Raw genomic sequence first — 22,409 nt, 5'->3', positions numbered from 1 at the left:
TAAAAACAGTGTAGCAGTAGACTGGGACTAGAACTGGCTTGTAGTGCAAAGGAGCCAGTGGTGGGAAATGTTGACTCCAGATGTTGTTTGACTCGAACCCCCATTTTCCCCAGCCAGCACAGTTGGAGGTGATGGAAGCTGTAGTCAACATCCGGAGGGCCATGTGTTCCCCACCTCTGAGGTAGACCTTTGCACTGACAGTAGCACTCTTAAGTACACCCTCGAGTCCCAGAAAAGCACGTCACAGACCAGGCTGCAAGTACCTGAGAGTCTGGTCTCAGAACGATCTTGAGTTTTATTTTTAAACAGTTATTCTGTATTTCCACTACGAGAAAAAAAATCCACCAGTGCAATTTTCCAGGTAATATAATGCAATTATTATCTTTCTACTGGACAAGAGTGTGCAAAACTACTACAAAAACAATACAAATGAAAAAGCCTATAAGATGAAGCTTGAGGCATGAATTGGAAAACATGAAAAGCTTAATCACCATCGTCGGTGGCAAGACTGAGCTGTGCCCAAGCACCCACTAGCAGCGAGGTATATCATGTTTTTTTTCAAAGGCAGAGACCTGAGAGAAACATGAAGGCAGACCAAATAGCAATACCAGATGTGATTATTAATTGTTAACTGACCTAAACATCTTTACTAAAATCAATGCACAGCAACTTATGACTCAGGTAGCAGCTTAAAGTAGGATTAGCTTTCCTTTTTCTTTATCAGAAGTCATTGTGAAAAGAACAGAGAAAATTAAGGGAGAAAAGTGGATGGAGAAAAAAAAGAAGAAGATCTATTTTGGGCAGACCTATTAACTCCCATTCATTTAACACCCTGTGCACCCAACCTTGTTTGAAAGCTACAAATCAGCATTGGAGGCTCCAAGTATAAATCTGTTTGCCTGGAAAGAACTCCTACCCCTGTAGGCAGGAAATATGAAAACTGGCTATCACAAAGAGTCTGGCTAACAGTTTCCTTTGTAGGATGGGTGGGCCCTAGCACATTCTCCAAAATACTTCCCTCAAAGTATGCCCAACTGCTAACCAGGGCTTTAAGCACTACAGGTGGAGAACATGCTGATTATGTGTTCTGTGTTGAAGCTAAACAAGCATGAATTCTACAAAAATAATTTCCACTGGATTAAGCTGTTATCTCCATATCTCTCTCTCTAGCAGCAGGAACAGGGATTAAATTAAACCATACCCATTATATTTATAACAAGGGAGTGTGGGGTATGTTTTGCCAATGGTTCTAGGGCACAAAAGAAAGGCTTCAGTGTATATGTGGGATTTCCCCAGGAACAGGACGTGTTCAATTCAATTCGATCCTTACATAAGGAAGGATCCTGTGCGTGCAATATATAGTGCATGTGAAGCCTTCCAAGCGAAAACTGAAGCCCCCCAAATCTGTTGAAGTGTAGCTCCTTTTGACTACTGGAACCCTGCAGAGTATGCCATCTAGGAAGATTTGCTGAATGGGTCATTTATACACATGGGTTCATGTAACACAAACACAGCAGGAAGATCACAAAGCTTAGTGTGCGCATGCATGTGTGCTTGTATGGAGGAAACCAACATGCATTCTTTACCTTGAGCCTTCTGGCAGACAAATCCATAATGCTTTTCACAGTCTTCTAGGTACCATTTCCCCATTAAACCCAAACTAGGGTTATTCAATATTAGGGTACACAACTGAGCTTTTTCTTCTGTAGCAGCACTGTAATCATGGCGATTCTGAAATTAGCATGTTATAGTGGAAATCACTGTGAAAAGCAATATGCAAGCATTTTTTTAGCCATTATTAAGAACAATTATCATTAGATAAAATATATTGAAGATAAGTGGAGCTTGAAACAAAAGTTGCAGTGTGGAGTAGCCTTTGTTGAAGAGCCCCCTCCCCCCCAATTTCCTTTTTTAGTTCACAGCTATTCCAAATTCTGCAGTCACTAATCACATGCAGTCCTCACTGAGTTGTTTGGGTTCTCTCTCCCCCACCTCATGGTTTCTTTTATATAATTTTGGTACTTCTGCAAACCTCAAGGTTCCTTTGAATCTGAAAAGCTCTCCAAGATATATGGAAATTTGGAAATTTCCTAGTGCTTTATTTTTCGTAACAATACCTGGATGCCAACTACTAATACTGTATTAGGTAAACTTGGCAGTATCAAATTTGTAATGAGTGCTTTTCAGATGATTATCTTTAGCAAGAATGTGAGCCAATACATAGCAGTCATTGAAACACATCTGTGTCTCAGCATGAATGAAATGAGTAAGTAGTGAATAGCGAAGTCTGAAGATCACCTAATAACTTTAATGGAAGAAAGCGGGACTCTGAAGAAACAGATAAGCAGTTGTCAATACATCATGCAGTTCTCTGGGTTGCTAAAAATAATGGGTACCAACTTCCCCAATCCAGTGTCTTTCAGTTCCGTTTGACCAGAACTGGCAGCATATCCAACTAGCCATGCTGACTAGAAGATGCCGTGAGTTGCATTCTAATATATCAGGGGGACACCAGTATCGGGGAGGCTGCATTAGAGCCACCTTTCAGTGGCTTACACATTATCTAGGTGGCCAGAGCATACTCCTGACCCACAGATCCAAGGCTGGTGGCAGCATCTGAACTTCCGAGTGAGGGACCTTTGCTCCAAGCCCTGCCCTGCATTGCACCTGGCATGGAAAGAACCGCTTTGGCATTCCAAGGGGCAGGAAAAGGCAGAGATTGGCACTGAGGTGCCTCAGCCAGATGGCTGAAATTGCCCATCGAGCTAAAATGCACAGCAAGAGGTACAGGGAGGCAAAGACCACCCCTGCCTCTTCTGCTCTGCACTGGATGCTTGCAAACCTCCGGGACTGGGAGCTTACAAACATAGTGTAATTGATACGACTGTGGCCTTAGTGTACCAACACTGTTCAGTACCTTTGGTGTTTAGTTACACTTAATCAAGGTAAGGCATGCTATTGTCCACACGTTTTTACAATTCTGTAAAAAATCTATATAGCCTAACATTTAAATCACATTAAGTGTGCTTTAATATTTTTCCCTCAAATATTTCAGGCTAAATACACATTTTCAGCTTTGTTCCTGACTAAATATAAATGTGTAAGCATGATAAATTAGGGCAATTCAATGCATATTGAACAGTTTGCTATCTAAATGACCCTATGCAAATTAGTATAGGACACTTTTCCAGTAAACCAACATCATTGCTTACTTTTGTGCCTCGGTGGTTCTGTTCTGGCTACACAAACAGCATTTAACCCTAAACATCAAATATTAAGGGAAGAAAGATACAACTTTTGATGTGGGGCAGGAGTTTTACAGTACTGAAATGCAGAATGTAATCATTTTATGAAATACTGTTTGCAAGTGGACTAAATAGCTGGAGGGATCACAGTGCATGCTGGCTGGATTATGGGGAAAAGATAGACAGCTGCTAATGAAACCCACAAGTCTCACCTCTGATCTGCCCAATTTTAAGCAGAACAATGGTCCCCACAGATAAAAGAGCCAATGTTAAAATAAAATAATCAGAAAATCAAGACTCCTTACAAAACTAAGACTTGCCTGCATTACTCCTACTGGAGACCAGTTGGAATATTCCACTCCCTGGCCGTTAACCCATTTTTCATCATCATTACTCAGCAGACTAATCCACACACTAGATTTATGGCCAAGCAAATTCATCGTGATGAAAGCTAGAAAAGAAAACCAAAATTCAGAAATAAATCACCTGAAGACTGATCGATTGATCGATGGAAGGACACAAAGCAATAAAAGAGTATAGCATCTATTAGCTCATTAAAAAAAAAACAAAACTGAAGTCAGAAAGAAATGAGAAATGAAAGGCTGTTAACAGGATGAGTTTGAAATGCCAGAATACTATGGTCTGCTGCCAACATTTGGGCTGGGAAAGTCTCTTCATCCGCCCACTCTCTAGGGTCCTCTGCTCATGAAGCATTAGAGGCTGACATCCTGATCTGTGCAGGTTTACTCAGATGCTACTGAATTAACTGGTGCTTACTCATATAAAACTTTTCACAGAACTGTGGCCACCCACCTCATGTATTCTTTGGGAAGGAAAAAGAGAAATGGTCTCTGTATCTTTTACTCCCAAGTTTGGTCCTCCACTGCTCCATGACGTATAGAAAGAGGTTGTTTGCCCTGGAAGCAAGCCAAACCACCAATGCTTTCTCTGGGAAATCTAACTGCAACTGCTAAGGACCTGCTGGGCTATTGGGAAGGGACACACAGTGGCTTCTCCTCCTCTTCCCTCTGAGTATGAATGGGCTGAATGCAGTCATCCAATCCATGGCTACAGTTCCATGGGAGTAACTCACAGGGGTTTAGTTCCAAGTAATCCTGGGGTGGGCAACCTGCTGCCTTCCAGATGTTTTGGCTTGCAACTTTCAGCAGCCCTAGCCAGCATAGCCAGCCCTAAGCAATGATGGGAGTTCTAAGCCAAAGCAGCTGCAAAGGGAAATGAGTTGCTCACTTTTTTAGTAGCTTTGCACAGACTTGGGATCACTGGGTGCCTTCTATCAGGTTGAACAATACTCTGTTTGTATGGATGTTTCAGCTTCGTAATACAAGGCTGGTTGACAACTGAGGGATTGAGACTGAGCCCTGACCTAGCCAGCACTGGCATTGGTTAGCACAGAATTTTGAAAAGGAGAGATTCTTATCTGGTTTGTTTTCTACCCTTCTCATAGTCAGAAGGGCATTCAACATTGGGTCAGGACTCGTGCGTTGAGATGGAAGGCAAGAACTAAAGCTCTTTCTTGCGTGAGCTGGGAACCGCCCTTGACCCCTAAATTGACAAAGGCCACAGTAGGAAACATGGTCCTATTTTAACCGTCTGATAAGATCTGACAAGCAGGACAATCCATTTGCCCAGCTGAAGTTGGTCCTAGCAAATACAGAGGAAGCATTCTTAGAATCCTTGCAGTAGTTTATTCTGGCTTTGCAGTCATTCTGGACTGAAATACTTTGCCAGGAAAGCATTTGATGTAAAACCATTGAACTACAACTCCTATCATCCTTGACCATTGGTCATGATGATATCTGTGCACATTGGGAGTTATAGTCCAACACATCTGAATGGCATCACCCTGGGGATGGTTGAGCTATGGGATGGTCCAACTTAGGAATGTTCAGGTTAGTCTTTGGGGGAAAAAACCCAGATTTTTAAGTTAAATTGGGCAGATTTAGATAAGAACTGCCCCGCCCCCCAGACCTTCAAACAATGTAGAGAAAGAACCAAACTTCCAGTGGACTGAGCAAATGGGAAGATCATGTCTTTTGGAAGGGTTGGAGAACAGAGCTTGGACACGACCCTGGGGAAGATGCGTCTACAAACTTACCTAGCAGTTTTTGTTCATACTATGATGGAAAAGAAAACTGGCCTATAGTTGCTTAGAGTTGCACATCACATTTTCTTCCTTACTTTCTTCCCTACCTGTCTGACTTCCCAGAGCCCACAGGTGACACACAGGGAAGCTCATGTGCAAAGAGGTTGGTGTATTCAGCATGGTTTCCTCCAAAATTCTAGGCTATGAGCCATGAATTCTAGGCTATAGAGCCATGGCCTATTTCTCTGTGGCCTGCTTACTCTCCTGTTGAGAGGCCCACCACTCTGTGCAACGTTAGGTCAGCAACTTAGAAGGTGGCCAGAGTGTTGAAGGAGTTGGGCGACTTCTGCTTCTCTTTCTGCAGTGTTTTTTATAATGTCTTAAACTTTTAGCTGCCAGGACTCTTGAAGTGCCCAACTAAAACCTAGTTGTCCAAGGCAGGAATCCAAGGAAATGGTTTTAGCCCATAATGTAGTCCTATTTATAAATAAATATTCCAAAGAGAACATCTTTATAGCACATTTACAAACTTGTCTAATGGTATATAACTACTGTACCTTGTTCAACTTCATTTTCAATTGAAGCAAGTGAGCCATTATAGCTCTTGCAGAAAGTCTGGGCAGAATGCCAGCTTTTCAGGTGTCTTGGATCCTTTGGAATCTGCAGTAGAAAACACTGTTCACAGAAGGAAATCGTTATTTAACTGGAGTTCTTAGGTTGACACTTATGATCATAAAAAAGAACCTATTAATATTAATATAATATTGTCATTGCCTACACAATCTAGAGAAGTGAAAATTGTTTGTCCATGGGCCTGAACTCTAAAAGGGCCTGACAGTCTGAGCTAAAGGAGGGCTCTGAGTTTATCTTATACAAGTTTATCCCTGATGAGTGTAGAATTCTATGTTGTACAGGAACCAAGGGGAAATTTCCCCAGTCACTGAGAATAGTGACGACCAACGACCAACACTTGCTTCAGAGGAAGAATATTCCACAGGACCACAGAAGAGTAAGAAAGGGTTGAATTCCTCCTCTACACCTTCTATAATTCCTGTTCTCACCAGACTTCCCCACAAACCCATGAGTTGAAATTTGCATTAAATGTAATATGCTGCAGAAATGGTGTCAAGAGGCCTTTAACCTCTATTGTATTTTGGCCCCAACAGGATTTTAGTTGCATAACTGAACAAGGTGAGAAAGAGTGAAGAAGTGAGCTAAAGAAGGACCTGCAACCAAGTAGAGACCACAGACAACGTGTCATCCAGAAAAAGAAGGTGACTAATATGGTGTTAAGAGAACCACGCTTGTGTACATGTAAGGAAGAATTGGGAGTGCTTGAAAACAGGAATCTAAAACGGAAGAAATGAAGTGAAGCAATGAGTATGCAACAGCCATGGAAGCTGCTCTCCAGGGAAGCCATCAACAGCAGCTGTGTGAAGATCAGTGGTGGAGGATCACTGGGGAACAGTGAAGGATTCTCATCCTCTACCTTTGGGCATTGGGAGAAAATGGTGGAGACAGGAATAGCCTCGGCCAATATCATGAAAGGTACTGGACGGCTGTCTCTGCCTGCTGATTTCCACGGTGCTGACCCCTGCCTTCAACAGGTACTTTCCCTAAAGGTAGGCATAGGAATTTCCCCCTCTGGTTGATTAGCATTCAGTGGCTTCTGGTGGTTTCACTTTCAGAAATGCTTTCCTCTCTGCCACTGTTGGTCACAACGGGTTATCGTTAACAATAATTGATTCTAGGTGGAATCAGACAAAACATTCCCTTTATGTAACTTCCCAATTGGCAAAGAAGGCGTGCATCAATATGTATCAAAATTGGTCCACAAAGTCTTTAGTTATGCCAAATAATGTGCAGTGACTATAGGCTAAAATAAAATGGTCCAAGAAACCATAAAGAAGCTTTCTCCAACCTGGTGCCTGCCAGATGTTTTGGATTACAACTCCCAGGATTCTTGACCAGTGACTCTGATGGCTGACATGTTGGGTGTTGGGTCTAAAGCTCTGGAGGGTGAGGAAGGCAGCCGTAAATCCTGTACTGCTCTTTTGAAGATACTTAACATGGAAGCATGCAATCATGTGAGCTAATTTAATGGAATAACAACTGCTAGATGAAGATGATGATGACAACGACGACGACAGAGCACAGTGGATGACGGAATTATCTGGTCTAGACACCAATGTGTGCCTTGACAGGTCTGATGAGTAAAAGCCAGGAATAGTTCTTCAGTCCTGCCCTATCTTGCCCTGTCTTGGAACAAAGGTTCACGGAAGATTATCTGAGCTTCCCAACAGCCAGTCTCAAAAGAGAAGGAAGAAGCTGCTGGCAGGCTGCTTAAACCGTCTTGTCAGGAGTTCTCAAGTTCCAACAAGTTGTGCTTTGTGCATCTCAAGCTGGTGGTATTTGCTGCTTTTGCTGAGCTGCTTTTCTAGGACTTTCCCTGAACTCAAACCTCTTTTGTATCCCATCAGGTCTGAGCTTTTCTACCCAAGGCACTCACGATTGCTGACTCACACTTGCACATGGGTCCTTAGAACAACACTGTCCTCTTTTGTTTCTGGTTTGTTTGCTTTTCCCCCCTGGCTTGTATAGAATGGTGAAAATGGGGCTATCAGTTCTGAATGCACTGTTTCTCCTGGTATATCTGCGCTATTCTGCTATAACGCCACTTCCCCTGGAGGGGAAAACAGGAAAGGAAAAGCTCTTGGTGTAGGGCTCAAAACTCAAGTCTGTGACAAAACCAAAAGCATAACAGCAGTTAACAACCTCTTGTAGACAAACTCTCGACTGTTTGCTTTTCTCTTTATCAAATTATGCCACCTTTTTCCTGGCTTGTCCTAACAATAGTGACATTACTCCATTAAGAAGTCAGGCCTGAAATGCTAATCTCTCTGATTATATTTTACAATTAGATTTTTGTTTACACGTGTTTTATAAGAGTCATGAGGTAAACATTTATCCCATCTACCTGAACAGCCAGAGAAGATATAATTATATTTGTACTTAAAAGAGAAGGTTCTGGGAAAAGAGAGAGTTCTGGGAACTTAATCACATGTAGAAGGAAGTATAACTAAAACCTGAGAGGTTTCTATTTTATTCCTTTTTTCTGGAACATACTTTCATTTGGTGTGTTCAGATGATCATATATTGGCTTAATATGTCTCTTGCACCCGGCTACAGCCGCTTTTCTTCTCTCCATGTAAGAGGGGAGCCGACACATGACGCTGGAGTTAACTGTTCTCCTATTATGTCCAAACTTGGAAACTCTGGTTAATGGTTTCCAATGATGCCATGATATTAAGGCATGGTTTAAAGCTGGCTTAATACCCTGGCTCATTTGAAAGTCATTAAATATAGTTCCTCAGTTTGGACATAATGGGGAATGATAGTTAATTGCACAATGGGAGGAGCAAAGAGACTGCATGCAAGTGCATGGGATTCATGACCATCTCAAGTTAGTAGGTAGAAACATGATTGTATGAACACAGCCACTGGGTGCAAACCCAGCAATTCCTGCCACTTAAGAGTCTGTTGCTGGGGTGTACTCACAGACTCTTTATTCACGGTAAGCCAGCAATCCTGGATTATTGTTATGTACAAACATCATTCTCAATGTTTGTCTCCTTCTGGCCTAACTCAGATTTTCCTATAAATTCATGGGAAAAATTGTACATAAAATTTTTTTATTGTTAGCATGAATGCATCCGAAAATAGGTGTTTGTGGATATGCATTCATATACTCTAGATAGTATTAAAAAAACCCCGAGTCAGACGATTACCTTGAATGAAAAGTACAGCCATCCTTTGGGACATAATCCATGATGGTTCTGCTCTTTTGGCATTTTTTTCTCAACAATCCATATCTCTTTACGTTTGCAGATGCAAGGAAGAGAAAGGGTACAATTCGCTAAGCCCCAAAGCCCTAAAAATATAATTGCATTATTGTTAATAAAACTTACATTGCCATGTGAATACAAATCTAACAACACTGGGTATTACTTTACATTACAAGAGCCAGTGCGATATAGTTGTTCTAGTGTTGGACTGGGACTTGGGACATCTGGGCTGTAGTCACCTCCTGGCCCTGAGGCTCACTAGGTAACTTTGAGCGAGACACTAACTCTCAACCTAACCCACCTAACAGGGTTGTTGTGAGGAGAAGGGGAGAAAAAGAGAAACTTGTAAGTCACCTTGAGTTCTATGCCAGAAGAAAAAAGATGGGATATAACTGTAATGCAGAAATAATAGTTATGAGTAATGATTCTTGAAGCATGTGTCCATGCCGGGAGAGAAGCATGCCCTGGAGTCCATTCACATCACATACAGTGCTAATGCAACCATAATAACTCCAAACAATTATACATCTGAGCATTTGTTGCGAACTCAGAGCGAGAAGCACAGCAAATTATACTAGGGACAGAATTCAGATTCCTTTTCACCCCCACAGATTTCTCTTCCCCAAACAGTGGGTCCCACCAATTCTGTTGCACAAGCAGTACCCGAAGTTCATGCAAGAGGATTTTAGCACTTCTTGGGGAGGCCGTGAAGCAAGTGAAAGTGCTCGTCTCTGGGAGAAAGCAAGTTGCTGGCAGACCCTCAGGCAAGCTCTGACCTGCTTCCTTCCAGAAGGTGGTGTTTACGCCCCCTTCAGTTTGCCCTGAAAGTGCTGAATTGCCGTTGCACAAGAGGTGAGGGTGGCTGTGCAAGAGAACTGGCAAGGCTGAAAAAGAACGGTGGGAGCGCAAGCCCCACTTCTGCCTCTATTCAGCACTCTCTTTCCTGAAGCTGGTAGTTACAAGAATACACGTGTAACTACTCCCAAGGGTGAGGACTGGACCCCCACCAATAACTTTATTTTTCCAAATGAATTAAAAATCCGGGAAGCAAATAACTGGAAAAGGGCATTTCATATTGCACAAAACCGTTTGCAACATTAGCCTGCCCGGACAATGCTACTTGCATTCATTTTGTGGTTCTCCCATGTGCTGTCTGCCACACTGCCCAACTGGACTGCAAGGCTTGTAATCACCCGTGTTACTCTGCCGTGGACGGAATACATCAGCAGAGATTTCCCCTTACTGCAGTTCTCCATGCGGTCCCTGCAAATCTGCTCTTGAGGGTTGGGCAACCTTCCTGAGCAGGTTCAGAAGAATGGCAGAGCAGAAGAGAAGTCCTGTTGCCCAAGGAGGCGATCTAACTGTCCTACTGTAATAATGTTCTTTGTCATGCTGCAGACAGAACCATAGTAAGGCAATCTGGCATCCTTGGTAGAAGGGCCATGCCATTTTGATAATATTCAGGGGCTAAACTACATTCTCTGATAAGTGTGGAAAGGCAGGCAATGACTTAAAAAAACACTTTTGCATAAGGGTCAGGGGTCCTGACCTAGACCAGCACCACAGCATGTAGGCAGAGGGTTTCAGCCTTCCCATCTAGCTAGTCTCCCTCCCTCTCATTTTCACCACTGCCCTGGTGCTAGTTAATATTTTCCTTCTTAAGTCTCCAGGTGCAGATGGGAGAATCATAGGGGAAAACGGCTACTTATAGTTCTCCTGATGTGGATCAGAGTCCTGTACTAGTATAGGAAAGGCAAAGAAAGCTTATGATCATCTCTCTAGATGCTACACATGTAATGTAGCTTATGCCTGAGACTCTCTGGAGGAGGCACAGTGGCAGCATTGACTAAAGCTCACAAAATATTTTGCTAATAGATGCTTCACCTATTAATAGAAAATTACTTCTGCTTGCTTAAACTGGATTGTTGTGAGCAATTAATTTAATATACAAAAAAGCAAAAAGGATAGGATTACACAAAGAAATGGGGAAAATAAAACAAAACCAATATGGCAACCAGTATAGCACTCGGAAGGCTTTCAGTCTAGATGACAAACATAACACCTGTGGCCCGGAAAATGCTTTGGTCTGGTCAGAAAATCAGATCTTAAAAAATGCAATGTCTTTGCTTATTTTTGTCTTTTAGAGGAAAGCTGGCAAAAAGTTCTGCCCAAGTATCTACTGAGATAACTTTTCACACTGATTCCAGTGCCATGCATGAGACTAGCAGTGCAGTTCTATGCATGTTTATTCAGATGTTAAGCCTTATTGAATTCAATGGGGCTTATGGGATTGTAGCCTAACCTAGGCTAGATCCAAACCTTTATTTTTCTAATGAGTATAATTTTTCAGTTAGTAAATACTTTGATCACATACACCCTATTACTTGGTAGAAGTGGTTTCCTAAATATTCAATTTACTGGAAACTGATGGCAAATCCTGTTTGTTGCTTCTAAATAATGTGTTTTAATACTGAAGTGGATGGAAGATAAGCTTCTCCCCTGAAATCATTTTCAGTACATGCCATATTAAAAAGAGTGCCATACAAAATGAAAGAGATATTTAAGATCTCTTTCTCACTCTCTAATCACACCTCAATTTAGCTTTTGCATGTTAATCAGCAGCCTTGAATGTCCACAGGCCATTTTGCAAGCGGTTACATGTCACCACTTTGCTCTTCTACACAAGGAATTTCTTGTGTAGTTTGTGACTCTTTGCTCGCAGTCATTTATGGACTCTTCAGAGGATGCCGTGGTTTTCAGATAATGCCATGCTTCTACTTTTTCAGAATACCTTCTCATTTTTTTGTTTTTTTTTTAAAGCAGGAAAATAGGGTACTAAATTAGGATGGGGGAAATGGCACTGTTTCTCCTTGTATAGTTGAGCTGCTCCACTAGAGCTCCACAGCACCGCCTAGAGGTTATGTAGCAGGAAAACAGGAAGAGCTCTTTGGGATCTGGGATCTCAATGCAGTGATGAAACCAAAGTAGATACAGTGATTAGCAGCCTAGTATAGAAAATCCCCAAAAGCCCAACCCTAAGCCATGCTGTGTCAGCACGTAAGTGCTGAGAAAGAGGCATATCACTGTGAGGGCAATGGCAGAAGCCCATAATGACTGTAAGAAAGACCCAAGCAGGCAGAGATGTTTGGGGCTGGAATGCAAGCTGCTTTTACCAAAAGTTTTATAAAATCAGTAAGAACAAGCAACACAAAGTATAAAATACACCTGTTTTAGCAGAAATGAAGCCACATTTTTCTCCCTGAGTCAGCATCGGTCTCTCTTCACCACCTTCCCAGTTCTGATATAATAATGGTGAATTATCTGCCCACCTGAAAAGAAATTGTAAGTAAAATTGTAAATTTTAATAATTTGCAGAATTAAAGAAAATAATTGTCAAATAAATTTGTAAAGAAATTGTCACATTTGTAAAGAAAATAACTGTCAAATAAATTTGTAAAGAAAATAATTGTCAAATAAATTTGTAAAGAAATTGTCACATTTGTAAAGAAAATAATTGTCAAATAAATAGGGAATGGCAGTCAGAACTCTTTATTTCAGGGCCATGGCAGGGAACCGAGGGCACATAATAAAGCTACTTTGTTGAAGCTAAACTGATCTGGACTAGGACAGCGCCTGGATGAGAGACCTGTAAGATCCCATGTGGAAGATGGGACATGATGAATACACGTAAATTAGCTGGGGGGTTATAAATATAATGAGTATTCTAGAACATTTACCTTAGCTGCATTGGGTCTGTTAATCAAGAAATGAATTGCAAATTAAGATCATGATTTCCTTTTCAAAATATTAATGATCAGCTGAACAAGTCCCTAATCCTAAGCACACTTTCCTGGGAGTTACTGCCATTGAATGCAGGAGGATGCATGTCTGAATAAGCGTGGATAGAATTGCATGATAGAAGGGTAACAATAAGGGGTAGCCTTAAAGTAGCTGCAATGAACTAACAATATACTTCTACTCAGCTATTTTTCTGTAAATACAGAAGTATAGACATGATACAATGGACAGAAATATTTCACTTAAAGACTGCTATTACAAGAGACAAAGAACCTATTCACATTACTTTCCCTTTTTGTCAGAAATAATTCATAAGTGCAATATATTACAGTAATGCCTTTTGTATAGATTATGCCTCGAAATTATTTTCAGATCTTACTCCCTTTCAAGTTGAAAGAAAATTTTTAAGATTGACTGGTGCAGGGGAAATGAAAGCTATGTGACAATACAGTCTTACCGAAATCCTTCACTAGATACTTTTGAGTGCAGTGCAATCCACCAATTGTTATAAGATTTTGATACCTGTAAAATATATTTTTTAAAAATATTATGTGAATTTCTTGTATGTTTGCAGTTTATGGTCTTCTGTTGTTAATATGGACTGAACCATTAACACAAAGAACTATAGAAATTATGTAGTACTGACAACACAGCCATGAATAATCTGTTCGGTGGGACTTACTTGCAGGTAAATATGACTAGGACTGCAGCCTGAATTTTACTGTTTATACCATTAAACATACAAGATCTGTAGAACAAAAATGTATTTACCACACTAGAAATAAGACCTAAATTAATTGTAACTTACAAGACAATGAATAGTCTGCATTTTCAGTTTATTCCATGCAATTTATTCCATGCAAATACTTCCAGAAGATGCCTAAAGAAAGCGAAGCATGTGGTTCTCAACACCCAGAGTGTGTATGGGAAACAAACAGAGGCACGCAATTTATGCAGTGTATGAGGCTTGAATGCTGGGCACACTTGTCAGGAATTTGGACTTAGGGCTTGAGAAGCTGACCAGAGTCTGGGATCCAAGCCCAGGGAACCTGTGGGCCTCCTCCACATCCCTACCCCAGAGGCCAATAAACTCCATTCAAGACTGATAAAGGAGCTGGCAAAAGAATTCTTAGAATTGCTGTTTCTTATCTTTGAGAAATGGAGGACAGGGGAAGTGCCAGATGCCTGGAGAAGGGCTAATGTTGTACCCATCTTCAAGAAGGCAACCAGGGAAGAACCTGGGAACTACAGACCAGTCAGTCTGACATTAATCCCTGAGAAAATTCTGGAGCAGATTATAAAGCAGTAAATCTGTAAACATCTTGAAAACACTGCAGTAGTTATACTAGAAGAGAACTTGGAATTGTCAAGAACAAATCCTGCCAGACTAATCAGCTGGAAGCCAGATTTCTGATCTCTTGTTTTGATTAAGTAGCCTCCCTGTGGGAATGCTGTGGATATAATATAGCTTGCCTTTAGTAAAGCTTTTAGACGGAGTGTCTCAAGATATACTGATTAGCGAAATAGCTAAAACTCAATTTTACTGATCAGGTGGAATAACAATCAGGTGGATCCATAGTTGGCTATAGAACTGGACTCAAGGACTGCTTATCAATTGTTAGCTTCTCAATCCGGGGAGAAGTAATGAGTGGGGTACCACAGGGTTTGGTCCTGGGCCCAATTCTCTCCAACATTTTTATTTATGAGGTAGATGAGAAGATGTAGGAAATGCTAATCAGATCTGCGAATGACACAAAATTTGACTGGATAGTTAGTACCTTGAAAGACAGAAACATAATCTCGATAGGTCAAAAAGTGAATTGAAAACTGAATGAAATTTAATAGGGATATATGCCAAGTTCTGCATCTAGAAAAAAGAAATCAAATGTATGATTATAAGGTAAGGATAATTGATTCGCCGATACTACAGGTGAGAAGATCTTGGAATTGTAGATCATAAGCTGAATATGATTCAACAATGCAATGTGGTTGTAAAAAAGGGCAGGTGCTACTTTGGGCTGCATTAATAGAAGGATCACTTCTGAATCATGTGAATCATACTCTTCCTCTGCTCAGTACTGATTAGGACTCATCTGGTGTTCTGTGTCCAGTTGCAGGCACCATTGTTTAAGAAAGATGCAAACAAACTAGAAAAGCTTTAAAGGAAAGCAACAAAGATGGTCAGGAAACAAAGCTGTATGAGGAGAAACTGAAAGAATTGGGCCTGGAGAAGAGAAAAGTGAAGGGAGACATGAAAGTTCTCTTCAGGTACTTGAAATGTTGTCCCGTACAAGAGGGCCAGAATTTCTTCCTGATCATTCCAGAGTACAGGACACAGAATAATGGGCTCTACTTACAGGAAGCCAGATTTCAGCTGAATATCAGGAAGAACTGCCTGACTCTTAGAGCAATGCAACAATGAAACGAATTCCCTACGGAGGTCTTGGACTCTCCCACACTGCAGGAGTTCAAGATGCAGCTGGAGAACCATCTGCTGGGGATGCTTTGACTTGGATTCCCGCACTGAGCAGGGGGTTGGACCCAATGTCCCCTTCCAACATTACTCTTCTGTGATTTGAGTATTATTGTTATATTACATTTATACTCCACTTTTCTTCCTTTTGCAGGGAATCCAAGGCAGCTTACAAGGTTGTCCCGCTCTCCATTTTATCCACACAACAACTCTGTGAAGTAGTTGAAGCTGAGAGTCTAAGATTGGCCCAAAATCACCCAGTTGGCTCCATGGCTGTGTGGGGACTAGAACCTGGATCTCCTGAGTCCCAGTCCAACACACTAACCACTATGCCACACTGGTATGATGTGTGTTGTATCATACAGTAATTACATAAGTCGATCAGCACTTCAAAATGAGAAGATGATATACGGCACAATGGAATGGCAAGAACTACTGGGTGGCATGCAATCATGACAAGGCGTTGCATCTCCTTTGAAGTTGTTTCTAAAAATATGATTGGGAAGCAAGTAGGATGATAGCTGCATGGCCACTGTCACTGCGAAGGGGTAGACTAATGACACAAAACTGCATTTTGTTAAATACAAACTTTATTTATATTGTAAGTTGGATTCTGCCAAACAGGGCCGTCTTAACGCAGGGACCTGATGGTCACTTGCCCGTGGGCCCCATACTAATCTGTGTATGTTCACCCTTGGAAAATTGGAAAACTTCCAAAATTAACAGTAATTGTAGTTGTCGTAGGGGCCCCAGTACACTGCTTTGCCCGGGGCCCATCATGCTGTTAAGACGGCCCTGCTGCCAAACATGCTTTTGTAAGGTTCTCAGGAGAGCGTCTGGCATTGGTAGCCAACACACAGCCCATGAGCTACACTTGCAGCTTCTCTGGCCTTTAGTGGGTCCCTGATGTTCATCCCTCTCGACCTCGACCAGTGTCTTGGCACCAAATGCTAGCAGCGAACTACATTAGAATGAACAAATGTAGATTATTTTCAAACTCAATTTGTCACTTCCACTGCAGTTTGCCACCAGAGTTCAGCAAGAAATTATTCTTGCGAGTAGTGGTAAAATTGCCTCAGGGCAAATTTTGGCAAAGTGGCTGCTGCAAGTGTATAGCCTGAAGACAAGCTACGCAGGGAGGGAAAATGCCCCAGGGCTTTGGGCATTAAGAAAGCAACAGTAAAGCAATATTAAGGTAAACCTAATGAAACCAAACATTAGTATCAAGGAACAATAAAAAGTTACATATCAAATTAAAAACACAGCTGCAAAACCCAACATACTAGTGAGCCAGCTACATTACTCATCCTTTCTGAAAACTGCTGAAACAAACAAACATCACTGTATCCTGAAGGTGAAAACTAGGCTGGCTAGGTACAAAACAGAACAGGGCTCTTTCATCAATAATAGCTGTGCAAGATGGCAGAACTTTGGATGGTGTCATTTTTATAATTCAGAAAAAGATGTAACTGCTGAAATTCTCTTTGCTACAGCTACTCCTCTTTTCCATATGACTACCCAGGTAAAAAGAGGTGAGTTGACAGGCTTCTCCAAGGAGGAGAACTCACGGAGCTACGGGAGCCCCAAAGAGTCCTGCTCTTTGTTGACAGCAATGTAATCACCAGTTATGATGGAATATTGAACAAAGCTCCTCAGTTTATTTTACTGCAAAAGAGGAGACTTCTTATGGAAGGAAGCATCCTCTTCTCTTAAGTATTTTGCATTCGTTAATATTTCCAAAGAACGTTCAAAATGGCAATGACAAAAAGATTACATTTCAGTAGCCTAAGCTGATGAGTTAAAAGGTTTTGATAATTCTGTCCAGATAACCCACAGGGCTGCAATAGAACACATAGTTACCTAGGAGTAATTCTCATTGAACTATATGTGGGTATACTTCTGAACAAGGTATGAAAGGACCAAAACAGCCATTACTTTAAGTGTGCATCCAGGTTTGATGCTTTCCAAAACAAAACAACCAAAAATAGCATACTGAATTTATAAATTAATAGAACTTAAAACATATGCATGCAGATTATAAATGTGAAACATTATGGCAGAAAGCATCAGCTTCTGCCACTATTAATGTATCTTTTAAAACCTACAAATTTATGTAGGATGTGCTATTGTTGGTCATTTGTTTTGTTCAGCAGTGCAGGGCATTACACCCCCTACTTTGTGGCCTAGTCAAAGCTATAGTTTCTTTACACTTTTACTGTACAGAAAGCACAGCCCCTCTGATCCAGATCTTACAAGCTTTCCTATCATGCTACTCTTGGACCATGCACCTATTTTAGAGGTTTTTGGTTTTTTTAAGTGAGTGTTGATAAATGCACAAAGAATTTCCTGCTTTGGCCTTGTGAGGAAAGATTATAGAAATCACATTAAACACCAAGATTGTCTTTCTTTTATAAAATAGTTTCTGATGCAGAAGCACAAAAGAAAGCCTGCATCCTTAGAGGGGGGCAAAAGCAGTGGGAGCCAAACCTATACATAGAACTTCCATTCTTTGCTCCATGGCCAGCAATGCTGCATCTACATCTAATGCAGTCTCAACCTAAGTCATTAACTTGGCTCAGTCTTTGGGAAACAAATAAACTGCGCTTCACTGATTTCATGCTAGAGAGATGGGACAGAGATGATACATGAATTTAAAACTTTTTTCCCTTCTCTTCCCTTCAAGATTCTCAAGCTTTAAATCATGGGGGAGAAAAGAATTGCTGTTCCTTGAAAATGTACCAAATGAAATTGTGTGTTACCTTTTTTAATCTGTTCTGAATAAATTCTTGTTCTTTAGAGGAGTGTATAGATATTATGTCACCACGGAGCCAGCCGCAAACGAACTGGAAAGCAAACCAGTCTGAGGCACTGTCATAAAAAAGGTATTCTGCGCCTTGATAATAAAACCATGATGGCTCTAAAAACCAAGTTAAACACAATCTGTTTCAGTATCTGCAAGAGAAAATCTCTATGGTTAATGCAGAATACAGTTTTATTGCTATTGAACTGTATCACAGAACTAGTGATCAACAAGGATACAAGTGCTGTCCAACTTATGTATAGACTAAACAACATCCTGCTTCTCCGTGAAACTTTTGGGTTTACAAAACTGGAACATGTTCTCTGAAAAGGACCTCCTCTTCAAGTGCTTCATAAATATGTTTCCTTACAGCAAAGTGTGGAACATGTGGCCTTCCAGATGTGATTAGACTACCATTCTTATCATCCTTAATCATTTACTATGCTGGATGGAATTGATAGGTGTTGCAATATAACATCTGGAGAGCAACAGGTTCACCATCGCTACCTTGTATTTATTTTCCAAGAACCATAACAGTATAATAAAGAGGTTGTCATTTATATCAATACTCAAGGTTTTAAAGTTGTAGAAGAATTAAAAGACCCAGAAGGAAGATTTATTGTTTTGAAGATAAGACTCAAATGGGAAGACAAACACATTGGCAAGAATAAAAGCTCCAAATGATGCAAAAGAAACGTTTTAAGATTTTTTTTAGTCGATATTCAAGAAGGAGGCATTTTGAGTATTGGTGGTATGAATGGAATTATAGACTCTAAAAAGGATAAGTCTAAATAAAGTAAAAGGGAGCAAACGTCCTAAAATGTTTTTATTTATATGGAAAATGTATGGAGTTTAAAAAATCCTAGAGCTAGATTTTTTTCTGATACATACCAGGCATACTCAAGGACTGATATCTAAAAGCTTAATTATGAATCCAGAGGCTGTAATGATCCAGCCCAAGATACTTTCTGACCACAACCCATTGTAGATAATTTGGTGGGAAGAGCAAGTTGGAGGAAGAAGTTAGAAACTTAATGACAACCTTTTGTTACAAGAAGAAAAAGTTGGAAGTACTGGAAGCATTTTTTAGATTAAATAATACAAGTGATTAAATAATACATCTCTATAGCTACAATATGAGAAACCAGTAAAACTTACATGAGAGGATGCGTTTTAGCAATAATTTCTAAGAAAAAGAGAGAGAAATCAGAATAAAGTAAAAAAAAACCTTCTGGAACAAATTCAAATACTAGAGGATCATCATAAAATAGTACAAGACAAATCAATCTTAACTGAATTCAGACAATTAAGACATGATAGAGACAGAAGAGATAGAAGTTGAGATTTTTGAAACAAAAGCACTTTGAATATGTAAATAAACATGGAAGATATTTAGTGTATTGCCTTAAGAAATAAATGGAAAGAAGATCTATAACGGGTGAAAAAGGACAATCAAATAAGATACGTTGAAAAGGAAATCCATGACCAATTTACTAGGGTTTTTTTTCAAACTTATATTAAAAGATATCGACTTCAGAAGATGGAATGGAGCAATATATAAAAGAAACACGTCTTGAGAAATTCACTCCTGAGCAGAGAAAAATACTGAACAATGCTATTACTATTCAAGAACTATCACAAGCTATTAGAAAATTAAAAAAAGATAAAGCACCTGGTCCCGATGGATTTACTGCTATGTATTACTAGGAAAAATTAATATTACCACTTCAACTTGTAATTAATGAAATTAAAGAAGAGAAACTATTACAACCAAAATGGCAGGAGCTCATATAACATTAATACATAGAGAAGATAATGATCCCGTGCTACCACATTCTTACCAACCTATTTCATTATTAAATGTGGATTAAAAAACATTTTACTTCAATAATGGCACAGAAACTAAGAAAATGGATAGAAAAACAGATTCATACAGACTGGATTTGTTCCAAAAAGATTTATGAAAGATAACATTCATCTTGTGATTGATGCAATTGAAGTGGTGGTGGTGGTGTTGGTGGTGGTGAAGAAGAAAGCTGCATTTATCTTTTGATAATGTGTCTTGGCCCTTCTTAATGAAAACTCTTAATAAATACTTAGACTGTGGCTCAGGTTTTATGAATTGGATTCAAGCAATTTATACTAAATAACATGCTAAGTTTTTAACTAATGGTGTATTAACTGACAGTTGTCAAATGGAGAAGGGAACATGCCAAGGATGCCCTTTATCATCTCTTTTATTTATTCTTGTACTGGAAATTTTAGCAAAAAAGATATGACAAGACCCCCCCCCTCAAAAAAGGCTTAAAAGCAGATGAAGAATATAAAATGAAATGTTATGCTGATATTCTAGTCTTGACCATTCTAAATCCACATCAGTCTATTCAGTATATGGACTTTATTATGGCTATTAGATTATTAAGAAAAAAATATATTAAATTTGCAACAGAACAGGAAAAGGAAAGTATAAAAAAAAGATTTCAGGATGTGAAATAACTTCAAACCCGGTTGAATATTTAGGGGTAAATATAATGGGGCATAATGATACTCTATTTCAGGACAATTATCAGGGATGAAGATCCAAAAAGATCAACAAAAATGGACTAAACTAAAAGTATCATGGTTGAGAATAATTCCCATTATAAAAATGAATATAGTACCTAAATTGATTTTTTAAATCCAGGTGATACCAATTGCTATATCAGGAAAAATTCTCCAAGAGTGGCAAAGACAATTAAATACCTTTATTTGGAATGGCAAAAAACAGGATTAGATTTAAAAGAGAAGAGGAGGGAGGAGGACTTTCAGTACCTAATTTAAAGCTAGGTTTGGATTACAGCTAGCCTGGTTTGGATTACAGACTGGATTATAAATGCTAAGGACAAGCTAGTGAAGTTAGAAACAGCAGAACTTGAAGATGGAATACACAACCTCTTATGGGTTAAAGAGTCAGTTAAAAAGGCCTTGATATCAAATAATAATCATGCATTAAGAGATGGCCTAGTAAAAAATTGGTATTCCATGAGAAAAAAAGTCGTCCAATCTCATTTCATGTTCACAGTTGAAGCATACAGAAAATACTTAAGGAAAAACAAAGATTTTATAATCTATGGGTATATGATGGATCAAAAAAGACTAGTCAAATCTTGGCAGCAACTAAAAGATGAAGAAAAAATATATAATGGTGTTTTTATCACCAACTGGTTTCAAGAATGAAAGAGGAAGTACAATCAGGGAAAGGTACTGTAAGAGAGTTGACAGATTTAAAAAAGTCAATTACACAACAGAATGATCATTTATTAGGAAGACTTTATAAGCAGTTACTACAACATGACACTGATAATCAACAAGACAAGAAACGTATGACAGTTTGGAAGCAAAATCTTGGAGAAGAAATGTCACCTTGTCAAAGGGAAAGTTTGTGGAAGAAAGAAATTAAATTCACAGCTAGCCAAGCATTAAGAGAAAATGGGTATGTTTTATTGGTGTATATTACTCCAAAATATATAGGAATTTAAAATGTTGGAAATGTAACAGGGTGGATGGGACTTTGAACCATATGTGGTGGACCTGTGAAACAATTAAAACGTTTTGGAAATTGATACATGCAGAAATACAAAAAACCTTTAAAACTAAGTTTCCTATGAGTCTTACGAATATGCTTTTGAATATAACGCCAGACACTTTTTCAAAGAATATGTCAGAGTTATTTAAATATATGACAAGTGCAGCAAGAATTACAATTGCCTCTAAATGGAGAACACCAGAATCTTCAACAAGCTGGCAGAGATATGCAGTGGTAGCAAAATTAACTAATTATGTAAATAGAAGACCAATTTAAGAATTTAATGACAAATGGAAATTCTATTATACCCAATACAATTAGTAGGATGTAAAAGGAAGCTCTTTAAAAAGTAGTTGATGATTTATAATTGATTTGAAGCAATTGCAAATTTTGTTGATACACAGAGTAATAATTCTCTTTTTTCCCCTGAACTTCCATAGAGTATTGAATGATAGAAAGATATTTTCAATGTCTTTGAAATTTGTGGGCTTGAACGTATTGGTTATACTTGTTCAAAATACCTTGGCAATTTTATTTTACTCTCTCTCTCTCTCTCTCTCTCTCTCTCTCTCTCTCTCT

At 39.5% G+C, this 22,409-nt stretch overlaps 1 protein-coding gene across 1 annotated transcript in view; it reads right to left on the bottom strand.

The window, feature by feature from the left end:
* Positions 1–22,409, bottom strand: part of PLA2R1 (phospholipase A2 receptor 1) — a 66,510-nt gene that overhangs the window by 6,613 nt on the left and 37,488 nt on the right. Inside the window, exons 17-23 of the mRNA XM_044418172.1 lie at positions 18,225–18,382; positions 13,450–13,514; positions 12,420–12,523; positions 9,138–9,280; positions 5,907–6,024; positions 3,566–3,696; positions 1,587–1,731 (exon numbers count right to left, since the gene is read on the bottom strand). Of these exons, the coding sequence (XP_044274107.1) occupies positions 1,587–1,731; positions 3,566–3,696; positions 5,907–6,024; positions 9,138–9,280; positions 12,420–12,523; positions 13,450–13,514; positions 18,225–18,382 (864 nt within the window). The remainder of the gene's footprint in view (positions 1–1,586; positions 1,732–3,565; positions 3,697–5,906; positions 6,025–9,137; positions 9,281–12,419; positions 12,524–13,449; positions 13,515–18,224; positions 18,383–22,409) is intronic.

Source organism: Varanus komodoensis, unplaced genomic scaffold (assembly GCF_004798865.1).
Source record: "Varanus komodoensis strain SLA01 unplaced genomic scaffold, ASM479886v1 scaffold9, whole genome shotgun sequence".
Taxonomy (NCBI): domain Eukaryota; kingdom Metazoa; phylum Chordata; class Lepidosauria; order Squamata; family Varanidae; genus Varanus; species Varanus komodoensis.
The sequence above is the reverse complement of the archived record's forward strand: the minus strand, read 5'-3'. Positions and strand labels throughout refer to the sequence as shown.